At 48.7% G+C, this 19,195-nt stretch overlaps 1 protein-coding gene across 1 annotated transcript in view; it reads left to right on the forward strand.

The window, feature by feature from the left end:
* Positions 1 to 13,866: 13,866 nt before the first annotated feature.
* Positions 13,867 to 19,195, forward strand: part of LOC105053134 (probable cyclic nucleotide-gated ion channel 20, chloroplastic) — a 49,745-nt gene continuing 44,416 nt past the window's right edge. The window contains exons 1-3 of the mRNA XM_010934182.3: positions 13,867 to 14,076; positions 14,166 to 14,234; positions 16,955 to 17,412. Coding sequence (XP_010932484.1) covers positions 16,972 to 17,412 — 441 coding nt within the window. The 5' untranslated portion in view covers positions 13,867 to 14,076; positions 14,166 to 14,234; positions 16,955 to 16,971. The remainder of the gene's footprint in view (positions 14,077 to 14,165; positions 14,235 to 16,954; positions 17,413 to 19,195) is intronic.

The following is a 19,195-nucleotide window of genomic DNA, read 5'->3' on the forward strand; positions in this document are numbered from 1 at the left end:
CAGAATTTGTACTCTCGGACGCTGCAGTTTAAATGTGCAAAGTATTTGTTGCGGCCAATCGCCTCATCGTCTGATCGTCGGGGAACGAGCGCCTGCAAAAAAGAGAAGTCCACACTGACCGGAGGCGGCTCCGGCGGGGACCCTCCGACGGTCAAGTCAGAGAGGTGACTGGGCAACAGTGAAATGAAGACAGAGAGCTCAATCGAGAGAGAGAGAGAAAGGAGCGAGCCTGTGGTTCTTAAGTCGAGAAGTCCAGGGATCTTCCTTGCACTGTTGCCTTCCCCGATTTATATAGTGGAGCACGGTATGGCGCCGTTATTAATGGCGCGAACAATTGAGGAATTGTCAACTCACTGTAGACTGTCAGAGTCGCCGTAAAAGTGTCATATCACCGTGGGGCTGTCAAATCACTAGGGTTGACAATGCCCTAGGCGGGACAATGCCCCTAGGTGGCAGTGCCGCATGTTGCTGTCAGAACTGACAAGCTCTGGCGGCTGTACGGCGATCGGAGGAGTCGACCGACCCTAGGTCGGTGGCCAGCTGAGCGGCGTCGGGCCCCTCCGTTGGTCGGCGAGTCTTACGTGAGTCGGCCATCAGGCTTCCAGATCCAGTCGGTCGGGAAAAGTATGCCCGACCGACACATCCTCAGTCGGTTGGGGGCCGTTAATTGGCCGGTGATGGCGTCTGCCGGTCGGTCGCTCCGACCGTCAGTCGGTCGGTCGGTCGGTCCCTCCGACCGTCAGTCGGTCGGTCGGTCGGTCCTTCCGGCCGTCAGTCGGTCGGTCGGTCCCTCCGGCCACCGGTCGGTCGGTCGGTGGGTATTCCCCAACAGTTGCCCCCCTCCACTCCTGAGTCGGACGATGAGCTGGCCGATGCCTTTATTTGGGCAGCAACCCTGGGCGAAAAGGAGTGGATTCGTCGTATGCCAAATTCCGACCGTACCGTGGGTTGATACGATGTCAGGCGTCTCATGCATGCCGAGCGATTTGCTGGTGTCAGACGTCTAGTCGGTGTCAGATGTCACGTCAGCGTCAGGTGTCACGTCGGCGTCAGGTGTCAGACGTCCCGTCTTGTCGTCGTCAGACGTCCCGTCTGCGTCAGGAGGTCGGGTGCCGGACGATTCGGCGTCAGACGACCAGATATCCGACGCCTTCTGGGGAACGCAGACCGTCGCGGTGCGCTGTCAGGCGTCCCATTGGGAACGCGAATCGCCGCGGGCACTTTAATTCGGAACCGCGGCCCCATTTGCCACATGTCGGAGGTGGTTGGGCCGGCACCCCTCCCATTTAATGAGGGCGGTGCGGCCGTCCCGGGATGGGCGCGCCGAATCATCAGGCCGAAAGGAGGGCCCGGAAGCCGCCACGTGTCGCACATCCGTGAGGCTTCGATCGGTGCGGAGGCATCTCGGCCGTCGGACGGCCCTATATATATAGGACCATTCGGACCCAGGACCTCATTGTTGACGTTTTGCTGCAGAAACTCTGTCCAGGCGATTTCTCAGTCGTCGCCGGCAGTCGTCTTCCCTCCTGCTTCCAAAAGGGTTCATTGCCGGTTCGTGGTCTTCCCTTCCTCTTCTTCTTCTTCCTCTTTGCTTCTTCTTCCTCTTCGCTTCTTCCTCTTCTTGTTCGGTTCTGGTGTGATGGCCGGAAATCCGACTCGGGGAGCTCGGTCGGAAAATCTGACCGACGACTCCCGGTCGACTCCGGAAGTTGAGATTTCCTCGCTTTTGGGGCCGAACGTTGATCGGCTTCGGGAGCAGTATCGCATCCCAGAGCAGTTTCAACTCTCCGCCCCAGGGGCCGGCGATCGGGTTAACAACCCTCCGCCGGGCCAACTGGCGCTGTATGTCGAAGATCTTCGCGCGGGTCTTCGGCTCCCGATTCTGGAGTTCGTCCGGAATCTACTGAATTATTACGGACTTTGTCCGGCGCAATTGGCGCCGAACTCTGTCTGACTGATAATCAGCTTCGCGCTGTTGTGTCAGCTTTTGCTGACCAACCCTCGTATCTCTCTCTTCCGGGCATTCTTTGTGCTCCGACCCCACCCTAAGGCCCGAGGGTGGTGGCTCTTCAACCCCCGGAAGGGTCTTTCCTTCATCATTGGTCTTCTATCGTCCATCAATGGGTGGAAGAACCAGTTTTTCTTCGTCTCATCTCCATCCTCTTGGGGCTTCCCTTCCCACTGGGGCGTGTCTCGAACCGAAGCAAATGACAACAGCCGGGTGGAGGCGGACGACCGGGAGGACTTCCACCGACTTAAAGATATGTCGGTCCCGAAGCAGAGGGAGCTTGTTACCGAGCAAGCTCTCTATGATGCCGGCCTGAGCTTGGTCCCCCGACTAGGTATCGCCCGATCCCCCGGTCTTCTTCTTTTCATTCGGCCCTTGGTCCGGCCCTTCGATTAACACATCTGTCGGTATCGCAGGGACACCTCCAAGGATGCGGCCAACCGACGTCGAGATTCGACAGTATGCTGCAAGGAAGAGGCCGGCATCGGGGGCAGGACCTTCGCGTCCTCCGAAGAAGCCCACTCCAGCGGCGCCGACCGTCGAAGCATCGGCGACCGATCAATCAGAGTCGGTGATAGCGCTCGCGGTTCCGGCAGCGCACCCGGAGGAGAGGCCGGTGGAAGAAGCGGCCGAAGGAACATCGACGGCCTCACCGGCGACGGTGGAGCCGGATGACGTTCAGGAAATCGAACATCATCCGGCGGTGTCTGTGGCCGCAACGGGGGGTGCCGGTTCAACCTCGAGCATCCCCTCGCTGCCGGTTCCGTCGGTCGGGGCGGCCGATCGGGGGAAGGCCCCAATGGACCCCGCGGACAAACAAGGTCGGGGAGTCGCACTGTGCCGCCCAGCGCACAGTTCCCCGAAGGTGCATCGGCGTTGGCCCACCACAACCTGGCCAGGAGGCTGTGCCAGGGAATCCTCCTCCTGGCCGACGTGGAGGCGTTGAGGTCTCGGCAAGTGACCGAGATGTTGTCTTCGTTCTACCCGACCATGGTCGAGGTAAGTCTTGTTTCGCCTCCTTTTTCCTTAGAATTTTTGTCACTTTGTTTTCCTGACGAAACACTTGCGTCGGCAGCTGATCTACACCATGTTGGAGCTTGAAGCCGGATACCGGAAGGTTCGGGAACGTCCGGGCGGCTTAGAAGGAAAGGTCGGCGGCGGCCGAAGCCGACCGAGCAATGTTGGTCGACCACCTAAAGCAGTCGGCCGACCGGGAGGCCAAGTTGGTAGACGAAGTCTCCCGGCTCGGGTCCGAGCTAAGGTCGGCCAAAAAAGAAGCCAAACGCAAGGGCCGGACCGTGCATCGTCTGCGGCGCGAGCGGGATGGCATTGCCGCGAACTTGAAGGCGAGCGCGAGCAGCTCCGGGTCAGCCTGGAGAAGCTCGCCAAAGCCGAGGAGGATCTATCGATCGCCCAGGCTGACGCCACATAGCAAGGAAGAAGCAGAGTCGGCAAAGGACTCGCTCGGCCAGGCGGAGGAGGAAGCAAGGTCGGCGAAGGAGTCGGCAAGCCGGGCGGTGGAGAACTTCCGTGCCACCGATCAATACCGGGAGGAGATGCTGGAGTCCGGCTTCGCGTCGTACCGGGTGGGGTACGAGGACGGTCGGGACGCGGTCCATGCCTTGTACCCAGAGCTGGACCTCAGCAGTATCATCCCGCCGGGGGCTGAGGAGCAAGCCACCGAGGAGATGGCCGACCAGCCATCGGGAGGCGTCGTCGTGGCGGAGGAAGCCATCCCGGAGCAAGTGGCGCCGACTGCCAGTCCCCCGCCGACCGACGGTCCTGCTTCGACCGTCGACCCAGCGCCGATCATGGTCGATACACCAGTTATCCCCGATCTTCCATCGGTCGAGGAGATCGACTCAGAGGGATGATCGCGGCCTTGCCGACTTTAGTTTCTTTTGTCTTTTCCTTCTTTAGAGCACTTGTAATCGGGCTTCGACCCGACTTTGTAAACTTCCTTTTGACTTTGAATGAAAACTTCCTTTACTTTTTCCTCTGCTCGGTCTTCTTCTTGTGTATTGTTGAATGTCTTCGTAAGTCGCTAACTCATGTAAGTGCTAACTCATATAGGTCGGTTAGGACGTTCGGCAACTCGTGCCGCCACGAAGGTAGAGTAAGTCCCGACTTTGGATCGGCCTTTGATAGTCAAGGTCGTCAGTTGGGCGCGTCTGTTGAGTCGGGAGCCGACCGACCGTGGTAAAGGTTCGGTAGTCGGGTCCCCCTGACGCGTTCAGTCGAATGTCGTCCGGCGCATTCGATCGAGGGAGCACCGATAAGTCGGACCCCGATACCCTTGTGTCGGGTATACTTACTGCGCCTCACGATATACGGTGGTAAGCCGAATATCTTCCGACCGGCCGTAGCCCGGTCGGTGAATCATGAATGCGACTGAGGTCGCATTGTGCGATAGACGGTGGTAAGCCGAATATCCTTCGACCGGCCGTAGCTCGATCGGAAGTCGCGACGTCGGTCGCGCAGGCATTTCGCCTTTCTTTGGTCGGGGCCCGATCGACGTGTTAGCCGATGGTCTGGCCCGAAAGTTGACCGTAGAAGGAGGTCAACTCCCGTCAATATAGATGCATCGGTCCTCGTAAGAGTCCGATGTGTCGTCGAAGGAGTGTAGCTCCCGTCCATATGGATGCATCAGTCCTTGTAAGAGTCCGATGCGTCACCGACGGTAGGGTCGTCGGTTTCAGGCGGATACCAAGTCCAAGTTGGCATGTCGGGGCTTGACCTTGGCGAGCGCCGATCGTTAGTCGAAGAGTTAAAACTCCGAGATTTCAAACTGGATTTGTATTCCGACTGGTCAAGTACAGAGTTCATTGGTAGTACAATTTCAGGTTGTCGGCGTTCCACGTTCGGGGGATGGGTTTCCCTTCAAGGGTCTCCAGTCGGTAGGCTCTCGGACCTATAGGTGTCTGCTACCTTGTAGGGCCCTTCCCAGTTCGGAGCCAGCTTCCCTTGGTCCAGGGGCTTCGAGACCTCTGCCTTCCTCAGGACCAAGTCGCCAGGCCTGAAGAGCTTTGGTCTGACCTTGGCATTGTAATACCGAGCAACCTTCTGTCGGTACGAAGCCATGCGAATTTGAGCCTCGTTTGCAGTTCTGGGAGGAGGTCTAGGTCGGCCCTCCGACAATCGAAGTTGTCCGGCTCTTGATACCGCTCGACCCTTGAAGACGGCAGTCCAACCTCGAGTGGGATCATAGCCTCCATCCCGTAGGCCAAGCTGAAAGGCGACTCCCCGATCGGAACGGTGGGGTCATTCGGTAAGCCCACAGGACGGAGCCTAGCTCGTCGACCCAGAGGCCTTTGGCTTCATCAGTCGGGTTTTGAGTCCGTGGAGTAAGGTCCGGTTGGTCACCTCGACTTCGCTGTTGGACTGTGGGTGCCCGACTGAAGTCAGTCGGTGTGTGATGTGGAACCGCGCAGAAGTCTCGAAGTCTTGGTTATCGAATTGCCGCCCATTGTCGGTGATGATAGTATGCGGCAACCCGAACCTGAAGATGATGGATTTTTGGATAAAGTCCTCCATCTTCCGCTCGGTGATCTGCGCCAAGGGTTCGGCCTCCACCCACTTGGTGAAGTAGTCGATGGCGACAACTATGAACTTTCTTTGACCCGATGCTGGAGGAAAAGGGCCGAGAATATCGACCCCCCACTGAGCGAAGGGCCATGGAGCAACAATAGGAGCGATTTGGCTGGCCGGTTGGTGTTGAATGTTGGCGTACTTCTGACAAGGTTCGCACCTCCGAACCAACTCGGCCGCGTCCTTCCTCATGGTGGGCCAGTAGTAACCCTGTCGCAGGACTTTGTAGGCCAGGACTTGCCCCCCAAGTGATTCCCGCAGATCCCTTCGTGCACCTCTCGGAGAGCATAGTCGGCGTCGGTCGGTCCCAAGCACCTAAGCAAGGGAGGGAGAACGACCTCTTGTAGAGTCGGCCGTCCATGATCACATATTGGGAGGCCGACCATCGGAGCCGCTTGGCCTCCGCGGGATCCTCGGGGCCGATCCCGTCGGTCAAATACCGAACGATCGGGTCCATCCAGCTCGGTTCGGCCGTTAGTTGTAGCACCTCGTCGACCGGTCGACACTCGGCTGCTCGAGGTTCTCCACGAACGTCCGACCCAAAGAGTCGAAAGCCGAAGTCGCCAGTCTGGAGAGTGCGTCGGCACGGGCGTTCTCCGACCTAGGGATGTGGAAAATTTCAAAATACCTGAGCGTGCCACGAGGTCCTTCACTTTCTGAAGGTATTTGACCATGGTCGGATCTCGCGCCTCGAATTCGCCCCTGACCTGCCCCACGATCAGCTGAGAGTCGGAGAATGCCCGGAGGCTGTCGACGCCCAGTTCCCTCGCCATCCTCAAGCCAGCGAGGAGTGCTTCGTATTCGGCTTGGTTGTTGGAGGCCTTGAAGTCGAATCGGAGGGCGTACTCGGTGACCACCCCATCCGAATTTGTGAGCAGGAGCCCGGCCCCGCTCCCCTGAGCGTTTGAAGCTCCGTCGATGTGCAGTACCCAGGTGGAGATCGGATCTGGCTCGGAGACCGTGTCTCGTCCCGGGTCCGCAGCTCCCGACCCTTGGTCGGTTGTCGGGCACTCGGCGATGAAGTCGGCCAAGACCTGAGCCTTCAAGGCAGGCCGCGGTCGGTACTGAATGTCGAACTCGCTGAGCTTCATCGCCCACTTTGCCAGTCGTCCAGATGTATCCGGTCGGCGCAATATCGCCCTCAGGGGCTGGTTGGTGAGAACCACTATGGCATGAGCCTGAAGTATGGACGGAGTCGTTGTGCGGAGACGGTCAGGGTGAAAATCATCTTTTTCGTCTCCGAATATCTGGCTTCGGCGCCGTGGAGCACCTTGCTGGTATAGTAGATAGGCTGATGGGTTCGGTTCTCATTTTCTCGGACGAGCACCGAACTGACCGCCTCAGAAGATGTGGCCAAGTAGAGATACAAGGTCTCCCCGACCTGCGGCTTTACGAGCAGCGGTGGGGAAGCCAAGTACTTCTTCAGGTCTTCGAAGGCCCGTTGGCACTCATCCGACCAAGAAAAACCATTTGCCTGGCGCAAAGTTTTGAAAAATGGGAGGCACCTTTCAGCTGATCGAGAAATGAATCGGCTAAGAGCGACGATTTTTCGTTCAGCTGTTGGACCTCCTTCTTGGTGTTCGGATGACGCATGTCGAGGATCGCCTTTATTTTCTCAGGGTTGGCCTCAATCCCTCTCTGAGAAACGAGGAATCTGAGGAACTTCCCTGAGGTCACCCCAAAAGCGCACTTGGTCGGATTGAGCTTCATTCGATGTCGTCGTAGGGTGCGGAAGGTCTCCTCGAGATCCCGAACATGATCCGGGATCTGCGCACTTTTCACCAGCATGTCGTCCACGTACACCTCCATGTTGCGCCCGATCTGGTCTTTAAAGACCTTATTGACAAGTCGCTGGTAGGTGGCGCCGGCGTTCTTCAGTCCGAAGGGCATCACCCGATAACAGTAGAGGCCCTTGGGAGTCACGAAGGCAGTGTGCTCCTCGTCTTCAGGCGCCATCCGGATCTGATTGTATCCGGCGAAGGCGTCCATGAAGCTGAGCAGTCAAAATCCGGACGTCGCGTCCACCAGCTGGTCGATCTTTGGGAGTGGAAAGCTATCTTTTGGGCAGGCTCGGTTCAGTCGGTATAGTCGATGCAGATCCTCCACTTCCGTTGGCTTTTTTGACCATGACAACATTGGCGAGCCAATCGGGATACGTGGATTCTCGGATGAAGCCCGCTTCGAGTAGCTTGTCCACTTCTTCGTCGATGGCCCTCTGTCTCTCTGGAGCGAAGGACCTTTTCTTCTGCCTCACCGGCCTCATCGTCGGGTCGATGTTGAGTCGGTGGGTTATTGTCTCTGGGGGGATGCCCGACATATCGGCTGCCGACCAAGCAAATATGTCGGCATTGGCCGTCAGCAGCTCCGTCAATCGTCGTCGTTCGGGGTCGGGCAATTGAGACCCGACCCAAACCTTCCGGTCAGGATTTTTCGCTATCGGGATCGCACGAGCTGCTCGGCCGGCAACCCCGTTCTTCCTCCTCCCGTTGGTCCAGCTTGTCGATCGTCAGGGAGCCCTTCAACTCGTCGTTTTGAGGGAGATCTGGAAGCATCGTCGGGCGAGCTGTTGATCCCCGTGCATCTCTCCGACCCCATTTTTGGTCGGGAACCGAACGAGGAGATGGTACGTCGAGACGATTGCCTTGAGGGCGTTTAGTCCGGGTCGTCCAAGTATGGCGTTGTAGGCCGAAGGCACTTGGACGACCGCAAAAGTTAAGTGGACCGTGCTTTTCGTGGTTCGGTGCCGGCCGTCACAGGCAGGGTAATTTCTCCTTCCGTCGTGACAGCGTCCCCGGCAAAGCCGATCAAGGGCATAGAGACCCTCTTAAGTCGGTCGGTTGACAGTTGCATCCGGGAGAAGGTCGAGTAAAACAAAAATTTGTCGAACTTCCATTATCAACAAAAATTCTTTTTACATCATAATTTGCTATTGTTGCCGAAACAACAACAGCATCGTCGTGGGGAGTTTGGATGCCCCGAACGTCTTCCTCCGTAAAAGTGATTACGTCGTCCGGGCGCGGCTTTTTCGTCGGCTCCCCTCCCGCAGACGTCCCCGGGCCCAGCCGCTTGGAGATCATGTTGATGACTCCGACCGTCGGCTGATTAGTCGCCGCTTCTTCAGTCGGCCGGGGTCGTCGATCGGCAACTGGTTGGGTCGGCGGTTCTTCGAAATTTACCGAGATACCCCCGGGGATGAGGGCTTCGATCTCATCCTTAAGCTGGATGCACTGCTCGGTGTTGTGGCCGTGCCTCGGTGAAATCGGCAGTACTTCCGACGGTCGAGGCCTTTTGCCTTCAGAGGCGGAGGCCGTCGCAGGTATTCTTCCCCCTCGATCTCCATTAGAATCTGTGCACGAGGAGCGGAGAGAGGAGTGTAGGAATCATACCTGGGGTGTGCCGGCCTTGGAGTCTGTTGCCGGGGTGACTTTTGGATTCGTCGGGGTGGCGAGACCCGACTATCGTCGGGGGCCTGCTGGGTTCGTGGGTTCCCGACCCTTCCTCCGCTTCTCCTTCGGGCCTCTGGTCTCGGCCAAGCGTCGGTCGGAAGCTCCTTCATCCGCGCGATGTACTTGTATGCGCGCTCCAACAGCTCGACGTACGTTCGGGGGAGGGTCTTGTCCAGAGAGTAGGTAAATCGGGACCCCTCAGCCCCCGCTTCATGGCTGAGATAGCATGTCTTCGTTGAGGTCCCGGACCTCAAGCGTGGCCGTGTTGAATCGCGCCACGAAGTGTCGGAGCGTCTCATTTTCCCCTGTTTAAGGGAGAAAAGGCTGTCCGACGTTCGCGGCGGCTTCCGGCTGGTGCTGAAGTGGGCCACGAAGAGTGCTCGAGCTGCCCGAAGGAGTGGATACTCCCCGATCGGAGATCGGAGTACCAGGCCCTGGCAGCCTTGCGGAGTGTGGCGGGGAAGCCGATGCAAAAAAGAGCATCGGTTGCCCCTTGGATCGTCATGAGAGCTTTGTAGCTCTCAAGGTGGTCGATCGGGTCGGTGGAGCCGTCGTATGGCTCCACGTGGGCATCTTGAACCGACTGGGAATCGGTTCGTCGAGAACTAGTCGGGAGAGAGGTTGGCGGTCTGGAAGTAGACGTCGTTCGAAGACTTCTGGCCTCCACCTGCAACTGCGCAAGCCGACGGTGATTTTCTCGAACCTGCGCTCGTAGTCGTCTGTCCGTCGGTGCTGGGAAACCCCAGGAGTGGAGTCTCCGGAAGATTCCGACAGGGAGGCGGACGCGTTCGCGGTCCTTCTCCTTCCTCGCCCGTTCCAGCAGGGAAGGAGAGGGCTGCTGGGATCGTCGGTCATCGCGCCATGGCCGTCCCTCCTCCTCTCCGTGGGAGCGCTGTTGCGGGCGCTCGCCGGAGGCGACGGGGATCGGCGCGGGCGTCGGCGGCTGCTCCTGGAGGGCATCGGACGGGCCGCCGGTTGTTGCTGGAGGCTCTTGACCGCGTCCGTCAGTACGGTCATCTGCCGTACGATGGCCGCGATCTGCGCCTCCGTGGTCACCGCGGGGTGTGGAGAGCTGGGCTCCGCCGCTAAGGGTGGCGGGGAGGCCTCTTCCCGGCGGGAAGAGCGCCTCGCCGACCCGGTGATCCTCGATCGCTGGGCTCTTGTCTTTGTCATCGTTTCCCCTACCTGGCGCGCCAATCTGTTGCGGCCAATCGCCTCGTCGTCTGATCGCCGGAGAACGAGCGCCTGCAAAAAAGGAAGTCCACACTGACCGGAGGCGGCTCCAGTGGGGACCCTCCGACGGTCAAGTCAGAGAGGTGACTGGGCAACAGTGAAATGAAGACAGAGAGCTCAATCGAGAGAGAGAGAGAGAGAGGAGCGAGCCTGTGGTTCTTAAGTCGAGAAGTCGAGGGATCCCTTGCACTGTTGCCTTCCCCGATTTATATAGTGGAGCACGGTATGACGCCGTCATTAATGGCGCGGACAATTGAGGAATTGTCAACTCACTGTAGACTGTCAGGGTCGCCGTGAAAGTGTCATGTCGCCGTGGGGCTGTCAAATCACTAGGGTTGACAATGTCCTAGGCGGGATAATGCCCCTAGGTGGCAGTGCCGTATGTTGCTGTCAGAACTAACAAGCTCTGGCGGCTGTACGGCGATCGGAGGAGTCGACCAACCCTAGGTCGGTAGCCAGCTGAGTGGCGTCGGGTGGAGATTCGGGCCCCTCTGTTGGTCGGCGAGTCTTACGTGAGTCGGCCATCAGACTTCCAGGTTCAGTCGGTCGGGAAAAGTATGCCCGACCGATACATCCTCAGTCGGTTGTGGGCCGTTAATTGGCCGGTGATGGCGCCCGTCGGTCGGTCGCTCCGGCTGTCAGTCGGTCGGTCGGTCCCTCCGGCCGTCAGTCGGTCGGTCGGTCCCTCCGGCCATCGGTCGGTCGGTCGGTGGGTATTCCCCAACACAACGCATTCGAATGCTTGCATCCACTATCATATTGGTCCCTAAAAAAGTTGCATTTAAAAATAACTAAGGTTGTTGAAAGTCTTGTTCATTCAAAATTAAATAAAACTACTAACTCAACTTCCACCGTCGGCATCTCTATAAAATAATATTATCTTAGAACAAGATAAAAAAACTATAAAGAAGATAATGATAAAAAAATATTTAAAAAATATATACTATAACATCATAATAATTTTGTACTAATTATATTTAGAGATATTGGTCAGATCCGATCAAACTAGATGCAAATCAGATAAAAAATCTATTAATACAAACATTACCTAGTTACTTAATTGTTTAACATCAAACGTGAATCTAACTTTTTTTTATTAAACAAATAATTCAATCTGATTCATATAACTCATTTAATAAGTAGATTGAATCACATTAAACAACTTTAATGAGATCTTAAATTGATGGAGCGAGTCTTAAATATATTAAGTGGCTCAAGCCTAACTATTAAATATGTCAAAATGCATTAAATATTTCATCTAAACCTAAACCCCATTTAATAGATAACTCTATATGAAAATAACTCAAATCCATTTATGCAAATTTAAACTCGAAAATGGGTTGGATGTAGATCGGGTTATCAGATCGGATATTAAACTATCGATCCTAGTTCAAAAGCCTACAACCATATCGGTACCAGCTATTGCCCCATCTCAATTTGCACACATAAATCGACTCATTCGGACTGTCCGTGTAGGCCGAGGGAAGCAATCCTGGAGGGAACCTAATGAGTCCACCCCTAAGTCAAATTAGGAAGAGCCTAATAGACAACCTCTTCTCACTAGATGCTTGAGAGTAAGTCACGGGCCATATTCAAATTCTTTGACATCTGTCACGGTCGACAACTCCTTAGGTGGCATTGTGCTGTAAGTGGGGCAAAAACAGGCACAACCTCATCCTCCATAAAGAATTGATTGCCCTTTGAGAGCCTTTAATAATTCCGGTAGCTTGGAGAACTGATTTGGACATCTTAATACTTGTGACCACATTTGCCACATTTACAACAATTAGAAGTAGTAGTTTCAAAATCTATTTACTAATAGAAGCTTTTTCTCTAGCGACCGATCCAAACCCCCCTCTTCACTCACTGGCCCATATTAACCTCCACATAAATCATTGCAAAATTTGCTATAGCGCCATGGAGCATCTTTTCATCACCCATGACGGGATCGCTGACATAGTCATTGGATAACAACTTCAATATTCCTATATTCCAGTCTGAGTTGCAATTGTCGAGATAGTCTCCTTGGAAGGTTGGAAGTCATGTTTCCATCTTGTAAGATTAAGAACCCGACCACTAATTACAGAAGGCCTCCTGTGAGCATCATAAACATATCTGACTCACCATGAAGCTTAAAAACATGAAACCCATCAGACATTTCTAATACAAATATGGTTGCTAAGCTAGAGCGCCATCAACAGAAGGCAACCTAGAAACTTCCAATTTAAGGCATTTATCCAATACGCTTTGCTGCGTTGATGGATAGCTGGGTCAATGATGACCCTTTCAGTAGTATATTGCCTCAACTTTTCTAGTTAAGCTATTGGGACGAGAGAGACTGGGTCTGCTCTTTATTTACCTTTGACAACTCGCCCTCCGAGAGGACCATAACAGCCTAAATTCCACAGCCATTGGAACTTTTCCTTTGTCCCTCCGAGATGGCGATCTCGGGCCTTTCTGCTTGCTTACAAAGTTTGAAAACTATGGCCCTCTTGTTAGACACATCCTCTACCCCATTAATTTGTTTTGCCTTTCGTGTATGCATCACCTATGTCGCCATCTTTTTTCAATGCTGCACCATTTTGTTTCCCGTTCGCAAGATTTTTTTTTTTCTTATCTGATTATTGAGTGGAGATAATCTAAAATTGCATTACTCGATGGAAATACCTTCAATTTTTTATTAAGACTCATAAATACTATCTTTTGATAGTCTTCATGCAAGTGAGCTATAAATGACCAACGGACGTATTGAATAAAAAAATATCATGATTCAAGTTGTTTGCCTAATAGTTCTGTTGAGAATTTAACAATATTTTTATGTAAAGTTATCTTCAATTAAATATAATAAGTTTTTTATAGTATCAATTATTTTAGATTAATTTTTTTATCAATCAAATATGATAAAATTTATTTTCTTCTATAATCATTTTCATAGATGAATAATTCACCAAAGGAACATTAAAAAGGAGGCGGCAAATGTACTCTGGGGAAGCAATGAGAGTATCTCTTCTTTGATATTTTATGAAAAAAAAAAAAGTCTACAATCACACTACCGGCTTGGTTAGTTGAAGTCTTTCGTAGGTAGATTGGAAAATATAATTATTTTTTTTCATTTTGTGCTCCCAAACAACTCTCCTCGTCACCCATCTTTTGATTATATCCTCGGGACCCAATCTCATCAGCTCAAATTCACGTCTTCTAGACTTGTCAGTCTTTTTTTATTAATTTCATTTCATTTAATAATCATTTATTTTATGAAAACATCAGATGCTTTCGAAAAAAATATATATTTAAAGTTTTCAATCAATTTTTACCTCTGGATCTAAATAAAATACGATATGCGATACACATCCAGGGAAGCCTCATACATATTTATTAAATATCAGTTTTAATCTAAGCAATTTTTTATATAAAAATTATATATTTATTTTCTAAAACTTATTTTTTACTTATCAGTTGCATGGCACCCACTGTCGGCCCCCAGGAAATAACCGGACCTTCATCCCTCCGCTAACCCCTGTGGGTCCCAGACACTGGGCGGTATTTATTTTCGCCTTCGCCCCTCTTTTTATGATTTTAAGGAGTCTTCCGCGAAGACCCGGAAGCTGACTCGTTCTCCGGCCGGTGTGTGAACGCATTCCGCGATAAATAAAAAACTCCGGGAAGAGTCAAGTTCAAGCCTCGAAGTAATCGATTACCCCAGAAGAAGCTTCCCCCGGACGCCTTCTTCTCCTCCCAGCTCCCACCTGCTGGTCTTCGGGGGTGGCGGTGAAGTTACCGCTCTTCGCCAGGAACTCCAAGGTGAAGTTGCCATCTAGTGGAGATCCGTAACGTCCCCTCGGGTTTTTCTTTATTTGTTAATCCTAACTGCTACGTCTTTTGTTCTCTAGACTGATGGGGGATTGAAGGAATTGATTGGGAGTCCCACATCGCATACCCCTGTTTTAGATTGGTAGCAGGTTGGTGGTTTTAGTTCCAAGTATCGACTGTTTGTTGCCGCTAATCCTGTGGTTAGAGATGAATTTTTTTGATGGTATTTTCTATCAAGAAAGCATCTTTCTGGGTATTTTTATTTGTGTTTTGTTGGAATGCACCTGTGTTGGGTCTGAATTACACGATAAATCTTGTTTGGGTTACTCTTTTCTTGGATATCGGCATATTATTTGTATAATTTATTGCATTAAAGTGCTTTTTAGAGGATTTTATGGTGTTCCGATGCTAACATTTCTGCTGTGGAATGAACATTTTTAAACATTTTATTTTGATCCTTTATCTCTTCTCTTGCCAACAGAAACATTTTTTTGCAATGAAAAAATTTCTTCATCTTTGGCTCAGCATATCTTTTCCATGCATTAGGACTCCTGCACTGAATTTTATCCTCGGTGTATATAATTTTTCTCATGTTATTTAAAACGGCACATTCATGTAATACTGCAGGTTGGGCAATTGGATGCTATAGGATACCTGTTTATGTCTTCTTATTAATTCTCTGAGTTGATCATGTGATAGATGTAATTTGTAAGTGGTATTATTTACCTCATTTAGATTACCATTGGTATATAAGTGGTTCCCCAGGCTGGTGGTGCATGAGTTGTTTTGCTCGAATTTTGATAAAGAAACATTTGGCTGGGCGGTACTGGTATATGTGGACCAACGGCCAAGTGTTATAAGTGGACTTTGAGATGGTAGAAGTTGCACTAGCGATGAGGATAATAAGTGGCCCATCCAAATTATCAATGAGGATATAAGTGGCGCCGCTTGCATTTGCAACGAGAGTATATGAGTGGCCTTGATAAATGAAACTTTCAAAATTATATGAACAGTGCAAAATATCAGACTTTGTTGTAAAACGTGTTTTGACCGCTTTCTTCCTTATTGAAGGACTTTAATTTCTAGAATTTTCATTATTGAAGTGATTTAGTAAATCGTTAACTGAACTTTTGAAAAATATGTGACTTATGACGTAACGTGAATTATCATATCACTGTTCTTGACAATTATGTATTTTGACTCGTTTGCTGCAATTATGTTTTCCATTTGAAACTTTTGATATCACTTTATTTCAATGAACACACACTTGGATATTCAGTGATATTTTGATTTGTATTATGATTTAAGAGTATGTGGTTTTTTTTACTAAAATTCTTGATCATTATACAAGTTTATTTGCTAAGCTTTGTGGCTCAACTTGTCTTTCATTTTTTTTTCCCCAAAGGGATTAGCAGGAGACTTGGTAGAACTATTTGAGAAGCTGGACTCAATATTTACAAGTTGATATTCCAATCTAGTAATTTACAAAGCGACACTAAGAACATAATTTCTTGTGTTGCATTAACATCATTGAAGCATGGTATTCTGTATAATAGAATCTGTCTGATTTTGTAAATGGATTTTAATTGATTTTTTTTTTTTTTTTTTTTTTTGTGATGCACTTTAGTCATGCTTTATTCAATCATATGATCTCTTTGGGCCTGATTATTTCGATCGATTATGTGGCCATGCCTCAAGAGTCAGGCAAGTTTGAATTTTGGGTCATGATAGCTCCACTGCTCCTTTCCATGTGCCTCTCTCTATCACTACATATAATATGTGAAGGGTATCGGTGCAAATGAATTGACTTCATATTGATTCACAAGCCACCACTCATGACTATAATTATTCAATGTGTTTGCGACCTTTGACTTGTTTCAATTTTTCTACTGTTGCAATCAATTAGAGTTTAAGCACATGGGATATGTCCCTTGTCTTAATTTAGCAGAGTACTATTCATTGCTTGCTGCCATATTTTTCATTATTAGAAGTCATTAGCCATTAAATCTGAGATATGTGTTATCTTGAAATTACTTAATACTGAAGGATAATTCTATGAACTAGTCCTCTTTGCATTGGGTAAAACTCTTAAATTAAACCTTGACGATTGGCAAAATTTATAGCATTACTTCTGATTGAAAATAATTCTGTGTTGTGGTCCTGAACATTGATTATACAGAATCTAACATCCTTAAAGTTGATTCACATTTCAAAGTATTATTGAATAATAGATATGTCGATTTACCAAAAAACTGTAGAAGAAACCATAACTCCTTAACACTTAAGAAAACTATGATACCAAACTTCCTAAAAGGAGTGATTCATTCATATCACTTTTTAGCCTTGTAATATGTCGTTTGTGATATGTAGGTTGTGCGATGACCCATGGGCTGTATATGGCTTATCAAGGGCTTTGTGACAATATAGAAGAATAATAACTTTGACAAGCAATGGCATTTACTTCATGCTGTCTCAGGTCAAGACAGCAGGATGAGTAGAAAAAGAAGAGAAGAAGGAGAGAATAAAGAAGAACATAGAGAGGAAGAGGTAATAAACAAATGGAAGTAAAGCGAGAACAAGGAAGAGGAACTAAGACTGTAATCCAGGCCCTACTCCCCTTTCAATTCCAATATTTAGATTGTATGCCATAAATTGAATCAAATATGAAATTGCCTCTGAGTGGGGTCGGTCATCTAGGCAGCTGTTAAAAATAAGTCGGAGGAAACCAGGCCAAAACTCATAAACTAAGTTGCAATAAATGAATGAATGCTCTTAAACCTTCAATGTCGAAAGGCATAAAAATTTACATATGAGATCTTTAACCAACTTTTGTTTATCTGATGCAGTGTTTATATGCTCTCTGTTGCAGGTCTACTTCTTGCATAAATGGCTAACCAAGACAAAGATCATATCCCCATGCTATCAAAGGATATTAAGCTACAGAAATTCACTGCTAGGAGTGCATCAATGTCTATGCCCCCAAATGTGTCCAGTGAAAGTGAAGATATTTTTGTATCTCATACTGGTCCTTTGCGCATCCCAAGGACACAATTTGCACATACAAGTGGTCCTTTATATAGCAATCAGAAGGTAGATGAGGTTCCTTGGCTTAAACATGACAAGCTACATGCTAAAGTACACTCAGTCATGCCAGCAGTAATGGGTCAAAATGACTGGTCAGACAATAACCACGTCGAAAAAAATGAGTATTTGTTGAAGTCTGGGCCTCTTGGGTTATGCAATAACCCTGACTGCACTGATTGTCCTGCAGCTTATAAAACCAAAAGGAGTTATCATAAAAGCTCAGTACTTTTTCTTGATAGTAAGGTGTTTTCCCCCTTTACCAACACTTGCTTTAGTCGTTTTTTATTTCACTGATCTGGTGAAGTCATCATGATACTTGAATAATAGTCAATATTTACATTGCTAGCATGTATTACAAAGATATATGCGTAGACATGTACATACGGACACATAGATATATGCATTTATATATTTTATATGTGCTTGTGCACACACACATATACATATACATATGCTGTTGCTGTACTATAATAATGTCTTGAGAGTCAGGTCATGTATATACTGCCAACTTGAGTTTTTATATGTACCCATGCACAAAAGCGAGAAATATAAGTGACAAAAGCCTACAGTAACATGGTCCATGTAACTACTTGTTAAATGTTTATTTCAAATGCCAATTTTCTGAGAAAACAATATAAATCATATCTGGCGACAACTTTTAAATGAACATGATAAGAATTACCTAATATGAACTTGGGTTTGCATGGTGAAGGTTACTTATGGATATTATCTTCTTCTTTGAAATGTGGGAGAGAATTCTATCGAATTAAGCATCCACGTGACCAGCCTTTTTTTCACTTTTTTTTATACAAGATGGTTGATTTATGACAAATTTAATGAAAAATTGTGTTCGACACAAACATTTGCCAACAATGAGTTTATAGTGGTAAGCTGACAATTTGGTTTAACCATGAACATTGGCATAGTTATGGAAGTGATGTTATCATTGAATGTTAGTAATGAATACAGCTGGGGTCTCACTGGTTAACCTTTTAAAATCATATCTTCAAAAGAATTAGAGTGGAGTTTTGAGTCAACATGAGTTTTAGGTTTTTGCCTGCACCCATGTACGAAGAGAGTGTTGTAATCTATATTACCTGGATACTCCATTTTTAAGATGTCTAGGATTTTGACACTTCCAGACATTTCAACATGGCACGACACCACACAACATGGTTGGATACTCTAGTTTGAAGCATTCTGCTGATGTTAGCGAAGAGTGTCTGATGCTTGGCATTTTTTTTTTTAAAGTATCACGTAGGGAACTTAGTTTAAGTGCTGGACACCTTAAGAGAAGTATATTTAAGTTTTTTTTTTGTTTTGTTTTGTTTTTGGACACTTTCAAGTGAAGTGTCCTTATTTTTTAATATAGAACTACGAATATTATTTGTACGTTTCAGGCAGAGTGTAATTGTATTTTTAATATAAAGTTATCATAGTTATATGAACGTTTGGTGCAAAATGTCATTATGTTTCAAATGTTAATGTATCCATCTGTCAGTTTAAGTTTTTTTTTTTGAATTAGCATCAAAAAATGCAAACATGTGTATATATGTAGGCACATAGATGCGTATATATGTATCCATATATAGTTGCATTCACCAGACATACATATACATATGTACATGGATATGTGTATATACATACATATGCACGCACGTGCGCGCGCACACCCACCCACCCACCCATGTCCTTGTACTTAGATATCTGGCAGTCTTACTGTAGTTTTCTGATGGTTTATGACAACTGGCTTTTAGGACTTGAAGCAGATCTCTAGTTGGACTCAAACAAGAAATTGATCTGCATCTGAACCACTCAAACCTGCTAGACGTGGTTGGTTTTTCGCTCAACCGACTAGATCTAGTGGATTCGAGTAACAAGGGTACTCCATTTTTTTCCCTCAAATCTCAAGTATATGTTGGTGGGGGAAGTTTGAACCCATTTTTGGTACGAGATTTGAACCCTTGATCACTTATTAATGTAGCTACTCTCGTATCCAATGAGACATGGAATGAAGACATAACTT

The sequence above is a fragment of the Elaeis guineensis genome, chromosome 10 (assembly GCF_000442705.2).
Source record: "Elaeis guineensis isolate ETL-2024a chromosome 10, EG11, whole genome shotgun sequence".
Taxonomy (NCBI): domain Eukaryota; kingdom Viridiplantae; phylum Streptophyta; class Magnoliopsida; order Arecales; family Arecaceae; genus Elaeis; species Elaeis guineensis.